Below are 8281 nucleotides of genomic sequence, written 5' to 3' on the forward strand. Positions count from 1 at the left end.
TTAAAAAAAATAAAATTTTGTAATAGGCAATAACACTTTAATTAAAATATTATGTGTTTTTTTACTATTAGATAGTAAAATAAATCAAATAATTTTTTTTAAAAAAACATAGAATCTATACGAAAATATATTTTCTTGAGATTTATATATGAAAAAACCGTGCATCGCACGGGCTTTCATATATAAATAAAGTTGGCATTTTTCGGGAGCATTCGGCGAGCCGCAGAAGAAAAGGTATTATTTTAACTAATGAAATTTTAGATTAATAATTTATTTTAGAATAATTTAAAAATTCACTCTCCACCTAAGAAAAAGTGACAAATAAGATTTAAGAATTTTGCCACCTAGGTAAAAATAACGAATAGTGAACAATTAAAATTTAAATTATTTAATAAACTAATAATTATCTTTTTTACATATATGGATGTAAATCTTTGATCGTAAATATCTTTAATCCCGCCCTAGCAAATATTATAAAAAATAGATATTAATAATGTACTCATCGAAACGAATAAAACTAAATCTCATATCACTACGTTTTTCCTTATATATAGAGAGAAATTTAGAAGATTCCCCCTAATTTTTTTAATAGTTAAAAAAACATTTTGAAACAGAAAAAAACGCATTTGCAAAGGCCTTATTTTAACCAATAAATAAAATAATTTGTCATTTATTTTTTATTAAAAAATTAAATTGTCACCTAAGAAAAATTAAAGAATAAGGTTTGGGATTTTAAATTCAAGCGCCACCTAAAATAAATAAACCTACGAAAGATAACTTTAGTGTTAAAATTAAAAAAAAATTATCTTATGATACTAGGAATTTTATCCAAATATCTGATGAATGATTTTCATATAAAAAAATCTTAAATTAATAAAAAGATTTACTAGAACCGTGCATCGCACGGGCTTATATCTAGTAATTGTATAAAGTACGCTAATAATGCATGCTTGGTAAACAAAATTGGACCTTTTAAAGTGGGCCTAGCTTAGAGCATACAAATCTGATGACAGTTGCCTTAAATATACGGAGTAATACTCGTATCTAATTCTATCCACTGTAATTAGGAAAACACTCGTATCATTGTAATTCTATCTAATTAGGAAATTCCAAAATAATTTATTTTTAATACCAGCATATAATCTTTGAAAGAAGTACTCCATATATAATACCCTCTCCATCTTTCTTAAAGTCATCATACTCGACTCAGGAAGTTACAGCATTCTGCTTGAACTTTTGTCTTTTTCCTGGTAAGAATATTACTACCTCTGTATATACTAGCAACTTTTAAAATATTTTATCTCCCACAAATATTACCTAAAGTTGTAATTAATATATAATGGAGGAACTATAACTATTTGTGGTATGATAATTAATTTTAATCTAATTATTAACACGTTTTAGTGTTTTTACCTTATTTTATGTACATCAATTTCGACAATTTTTTTTATTACTAAAACAAAATTTATCGTGATTAGTTCTCATAGTAATGGGGAGTATGGGCGAAAAGGGGTGAATTTGAAAGATTAAAGTGATGAGATTTCGTCCTGTGATGTAATTTTTTGTCGGTGTTTGATGATGATTTAATGAGACAATGACTTAATCAAGACTCTGCTTTTCAATTCCATCAAACAATTTGATTAATTTAAAAAATCTGTGATCTCATATTTTTGATTAATTTGATTATAGGAGAAGTTGCATTGGGCTCTTAATCATTAACATGGCAAATTGGAGTGCTATTCCACAAGACATTGCTAGAAAGATTGCAACAGAACATGTCGAATCTTTGGAAGATTTCGAAACTCTTGCAGAAGTTTCTTTAGAGTGGAGAGATGCAACAAAGGGTGTCAACTTCTGCCCGTCTAAAAGCACACAACACCCTTGGTTAATGCTAGTTGACCCTCCTACCTCTTCATACCGTAGACTTTACAGCCTCTCCAAACGCATGTTTCGAAAATTCGATCTTCCCAAACTAGAAGATGATGACCACCACAGATTTTTTTCTTCTAAGGGGTGGTTTATTGCTGTGAGTAGGAGGAACCGCAACATCACCCTTTTTTATCCCGTTTCCGGCAAAGTCATAAAGCTACCAAGTCTTCCACTTAGCATGCTACGACGGGACGAGCCATGGGACGATGAAAGCTATACATACCAGTTTTTCAAATATATTCTAACAGGGTGGCCATCTTGTTGTGATGATGATGTTGCAGTTGCAATGATATTCAACATAACGCAACGTTTGGCTGTTTGGAAACCTGGGGAACACAAGTGGACTGTTATTCCAACAACGAATAATTGGATTTTTGATGTGTGTTTTTTCAAAGGGGAATTCTATGCCATTGATCATTTAGGTAAAATTATAACCTTCGGAGTTGAGGTAGCAAAACAACAACCACGAACCGTGGAAGACTTAATTGATCAAGGTGTTTTATTGAGACAATCAACAGGACAGTTATACCTAGTGGAAGCGGAAAGTACATTATTGGTGATACATAGGTATGTGCATTTAGCTGGAGATGAATGATGAACCGGACTATCCGAAAATAGATGAAGCGGATTATTGGACTACTCATTTTGAGATATATGAGTTGGATGTTGACAATGGGAAAGGTAAAAAAGTTGAGGGTGTGGGCAATCGAGCCATCTTCGTCGGCTTAGGATCTTCTACCTTCTCTGTAGATGCATCTTTGGATAAATGCGGTTGTAAGGCTAATTGTATCTATTTTACTGATGACAACATAGAGGCTTATTATAGTTCTAAGTTGGGAGGAGGAGGAAGCGATATGAGTATATATAGTTTAGCCCAAGGGAAAATCATTGAGCGATTTTATGAAGGTCCATCACAGTTTTGTTTTGTCACTCCACCTATTTGGGTGGAACGCCCTCATTATTAGACATGAACATCTTATTAGGATAAAGCAAAAAAATTTGATTCTTGTATAATATCATATACTAGTAGTTATAATGAAGGTATCAATTTATTGAGTTTTGAACAAATTACTAGAGATTAAAGAAAAAAAGATTGGTTTTTCTTATAACTTTCCAAATTCATTTTTGTTCCTCAAGAGAGAAATTTTCATGCTTGATGTTCTACATAGTATTAATACTACATTTGTTAGGGTTCAGAAGATATATACCCCGTCTATTTGTTCGCATTATAGCTGTTCCTGCTCTCGACTTCCTTTATGCTCACCTTGCAACTGAATAAGGGGGCACTGAAATACGACAAAGTGATTTTCATTTACTCTGGCAATATCAATCTATTAGTAAGATACTCAGTACATTCTAGGCAGGAGCACCTATGGCATCCCACAAAGTTTTTCTATCCCTACGTAGTATATATTTTCCTAAGTCAGAAGCCGAAAATAGCTTAACATGATCCTCAAGAATGAAAAATTCGAGAGAGGTATCATCATATCATCTTTAAAGCTAGCTATACAGAATGTGTTTGTCTGTATATTACATTGAACAGTAACATGTCAAGAGAGCCAGTTCTGCCCACAGTCCCCATGCCAAAGAAGATGATCTGAGCTCGGCTAACATAGAGAGATCAATGCAGCTCTCCAGCAAAGTGCATAGGACGTGCATCAATGGTCGCTTGACAGGATCAGGATTCAGGCAAAGTCTTGCTGTCTTACAAACCGCTTTGAGTTCCTCATATTCAGAATGCTTCAAATTTTTCTCTACAATATAGGGCATTACTTCAGGCACTTCAAGATATTCCCTGAAGCAAGAAACAAACTATTAATTCGAACTTTTTTATTCTTTGTTTTTACTAAATGCAGTTTATAATAACTGCAAAGAACAGCAATCCAGGTTTTATACCCAATCTACCAAGCTTCCTGTGTCTTTGAAGAAGGGTGCTCTGCCACTGACTATCTCGAGCAGGAGTACTCCAAATGCATAAACGTTACCCCTTATGTCTAACTGACGTGCCTCAATTGAACATGGCAGAACACAGATAGCACCATTACTATCTATGGCAGAAGAATTTTTCTCTGATCTTGCAATGAGAGTCTTCCAGCTTTCAAAATCAACCAGCTGCAAGAAACGTTTCAAGTTTGATTCAATAGGAAGCATATAACTTAAATATCACCAACTCGTAATTTATAATGTTATAAAATGTTCAACCAAATCGCAAAAGAGTGCTAAGGAAAGAAACGAAAAATAGAAAATTATGTATCTAACCTTGGGTGAAAAAACTTCAGTAAGATATACAGCACTAGAGAATGGAGGGTGAAGTTCTGTATGAAGATATCTCAATCCACGGGCGATGCCTATTATGATTTTCATACGTCGTGTCCAGGACAGCTAGCAGCCTTCTCCATCAGCAAACATATGGCTACAATTTCAATTTCAACACAGCATCAATACTTCTGTTACTTATAACACTGTAGCAGAGACAAATAACTGAGAAAGAGGACAATTCACTTACAAAGCAGGTGTTCATACAGAGTTCCATTACATGCAGAGTCAAAAACAAGCATCCTTGTGAAAGGAGGAGTCTCTCGGTAATAACCCAGCAGCTTAGCAGCATTCTCATGATTTAGTGTTGCTAAATATGCAACCTGATCACGGTATATTTGGAACAAGTAAGAATCAAAATATCAGAACTATCTCAGGGCTAAATCAGAATACTTGTGTAGTACCTCTCTCTGGCAATAACCTAAGTTTTGATTTTTTATACAATTTAGGGGTAAAAAAAAAGAAAAACCTAAATCTTAAAATAAAGAAACACTCACAGATTAACACAAATTCAGCCATTAATGTATGTATTATGTGCAAGTAAGTAATCCATAAGATTACTAGTTACATACACTAGCAGATAAAAGAAGCTAAAGGCACATGATCTGCAAGTTTCTCTCTTCTTAAAACATGACCTCAAAAAACAGTGGGATCTTGTCAGATTGAAGCTACTCAGGACTTTATTAACACTGAAATAGCAAGTGCAAGTTTTGTTTTTCAGACTAAGTACTATTAATGTCAATCAAGAAGATTCACTACGGAAAGCAACTTTTATCAAAGGATTAGATTTATAGACATTAGGTAAATTTTACGTTGTGCAAACGACACTTACATTCCATGCATGCTGGGCTTAAAAACTGTAGTGGCAGCACTAGGGAGAGACTTCAGATCTCCAAGCTCATGAGGTAGCATTCCAGTCAATCCATTTGAGTGTAGATTACTGCATATAACAAGGGGCTAAATTAAGAAACTAATCAACAAAAAAGGCAACAAACTACAAAAAATGGCGCCAAATCAATTCATACATCATCATAAATGCTACTCAAATTTCCTGACTCGTGAGGGATCTTCCCAGATAACTGGCTCGCATCGTGAACCAGCATTGTAAGATTCTTCAACAGTCTGATTTTAGGTATAATTCCATGTTAGAATTGTTTAGATAATTGATCATTAGATTTATTATTTTCAGTAAATTTGATGGCTATGTTCACCAAAATGGGTTTACAAAAAGCCCAAGTGAGCCATCAATCTATATCAAGACCCAAGGGTCAAATTTTCTCATCTTATGCCTATATGTAGATGATTTAATCTACACAGGCACCGATCCGAGGATGTTAGAAGAATTCAAGAAGCTAAGGCAATGATGTCAGAATATGAAATGACAGACCTCGGAGCTATGAAGTACTTCCTTGGCATGCAAGTCAAGCAAAGTCCGGGCAAAATATTTCTCTCACAAGAGAAATATGCAAAGAAAAAGTAGATGCATCATCACTCTATCGAAGTTTAGTCAGATCTCTCATCTATCTCACCAATACAAGACCCGACATTGTTCATGCAGTCAGCATCATTTCAAGGTTTATGAGTGAGCCAAGTAAAGCTCACTTAGCAGCAGCCAAAAGGATACTCAGGTATATCAAGGGAACAAAGAATTATGGAATAATATACGAGTCCGAGATTGACTACAAGCTCGCAGACTACACAGACAGCGACTGGGCCGGAAGCATCGATGATCGGAGAAGTACAATTGTATGCCCTTTGAAGCTAATAGGACGAACCTAATAGGGCGACCTGGGGGCGATTTCAAAATCGCCCTGTTTGCCTAATAGGGCGAAATTTGAACCTAAGAGGGCGATTTAAATTGCCCTCTTTGATATAATATCTTGTAGTGCAAGTGGATACGTGTTCCAGCTAGGATCTAAGTCTATCTCATGGTCATCAAAGAAACAAGCTACAGTGGCACTTTCATCATCGGAAGCAGAATATATAACAGCTACAAGTGCGACATGTGAAGCAATCTGGTTAAGGAGAATCCTACAAATATTGCAACAAGACACACAAGGTCCAACTACCATATATTGTGATAATATGTCCTCCATAGCAATGACAAAGAATCCAATTTTCCACAGTCGTACGAAGCATATTGAGATACGACACCACTTCATCCGAGAATTGGTTGAAAAACAAGAGATCGAGCTACAATTTTGCAAGACGGGGGGGGGGGGGGGGAGAGCAACTCGCAAATATATTCACCGACCAAAGCACTTCCAACAGACAAATTATTCCAATTTCGAAAATAACTCGGAGTTCAAGATTTTTTAGATTAAGGAGAGTGTTGAAAAGACTAATCTAGAAAAATCTTGGAGTAATACATTAAACATCTCTAAATGTATCCAAAAATAAGTTAAGAAAAATCTATGATAAAATATCCTAGAAATATATAGAAAGCTAGCAAAAATAATAGCCTAGAACTATCTTGAAGGAATTAAGAAAAGTGTAGAAACATAGTGACGTGGAAGCACCGACATAGAGGTAGTATAAATATGCGTGTTGCATGTTCTCATTTGTAATCAAGCCATATAATACAAAAAGCCTTTTCCACAAAAAGTCATCAACTCTCCTCTTTATTTTTCACACTAACATCTTCAATATTTATCAACTAAAACCAATAACCTACTACTAACTCCGCTAAACATTCCAAACAAATGATAATCGAGAAGAGTTCTGAAAATGAAACTAATTCATCAATTTAATAATTCAAACATAAACCCAATTCATCAAAACCAAATTCAATAGAAATTATCAAACAGATAATATACGGCTGTAGAGCCAATTCAGAAGTAATAAATCCAATCAAAGATAACCTAGAAATATTCCTAAAATACACAAGCATACATTATATTATATAGTAATTTATTGAAATTCCATTTTATAATCATCATTCATAAAATTACAAATGAAATTAAATCAACTTACAGTTTCACAGCACCAGAGCATTTTTTGAACTATATCACAACGAGAACAAAATGAAAAAAAAAAACCCTAAAATTAGTTGAAACACAGCAAAATATGGAAGAGGAAAACTTCGAGAGAAAAAGTGAAGTGAAACGAAGTAAGGAGAATAGATGGAAATATTACATGTTAGATGGAAATTGGAAACAAGATTTATTTTTTTTTAAACGGGCCAAATTAATTTATTGATTCACGTGTAGTCGGGAAATGTTGATCGATTCACTTTAAATCAAGACATGTTTCATTTTAAATGTAAACCAAATACGAGATGTATGAACAGTGGCATTGTGATTTGCAATACCAACATTCAAATTTATAATGTCGAGAACAGTGTCATTGTGTTTTTGCAAGGCATATATCGATGGGAGAAACTTTTCATCACAATCTTAACACACCGGCATTTCATGAAGAAATTGAAAAATTGAATGTAGAATTTTAGAGGAATGAAGAATTGAAATGGGTAAAGAGGTGGGGTTTGAGTGTTTTACTTGGGAAGCGTGGGTGATAAGGTAGCTCAAATATTCTGTTGTTCCATTCAATATAAAAGCAAAATATATGAATATACAAGAGTTAGGCCTAAATATGCTAGACGGAGTGCGATTAATGACATGGGCAACAACTAATACACACTCACTCCAAAAATCAATCGGCAAACCTCCCTGAAATCTGATAGCACGAGCCCCATTTAGTAGTGTTGATGTTTCTGTTCAACTCTCTCGTTTTGTTGAGGAGTGCCAACACATGATTTATGAAACAATATCCCATTTGCCAAAAATTAATCTTGCATACAATTAAGTTAAGTTCCGTTATCACTACGAACAATTTTTATTTTATGTGAAAATTGACGTTCAATCATAACAGTAAAGGACATAAACATTCAAAAGACTTCCTTTTTGTCAATTAATAAATAAACCCAAACGGCTCAGAAAAAATCATCCACTTAAGTCAAAATATAACAAGCTCCACAAGAAGAAGTTAGGTCATAAGGACCCCACAAATCACAATGAACTAACTCGAAAATACGAAT

The 8281-nt window shown here is 34.2% G+C and overlaps 1 protein-coding gene and 1 pseudogene across 1 annotated transcript; one reads left to right on the forward strand and one right to left on the reverse strand.

Annotated features, from left to right (window-relative positions):
- Positions 1 to 1720: 1720 nt before the first annotated feature.
- On the forward strand, positions 1721 to 2894 carry LOC145596732 (putative F-box protein At5g55150). The gene is made up of 2 exons (XM_081652939.1): positions 1721 to 2377; positions 2511 to 2894. The coding sequence occupies exons 1-2, from the start codon at positions 1721 to 1723 to the stop codon at positions 2892 to 2894; spliced, it is 1041 nt and encodes a 346-aa protein (XP_081509065.1).
- Positions 2895 to 3459: 565 nt separating this feature from the next.
- Positions 3460 to 7939, reverse strand: LOC145596733 (putative LRR receptor-like serine/threonine-protein kinase At1g63430; annotated as a pseudogene).
- Positions 7940 to 8281: the final 342 nt, after the last annotated feature.

The sequence above is a fragment of the Chenopodium album genome, chromosome 20, assembly GCF_948465745.1.
Source record: "Chenopodium album chromosome 20, dcCheAlbu1.1, whole genome shotgun sequence".
Taxonomy (NCBI): domain Eukaryota; kingdom Viridiplantae; phylum Streptophyta; class Magnoliopsida; order Caryophyllales; family Amaranthaceae; genus Chenopodium; species Chenopodium album.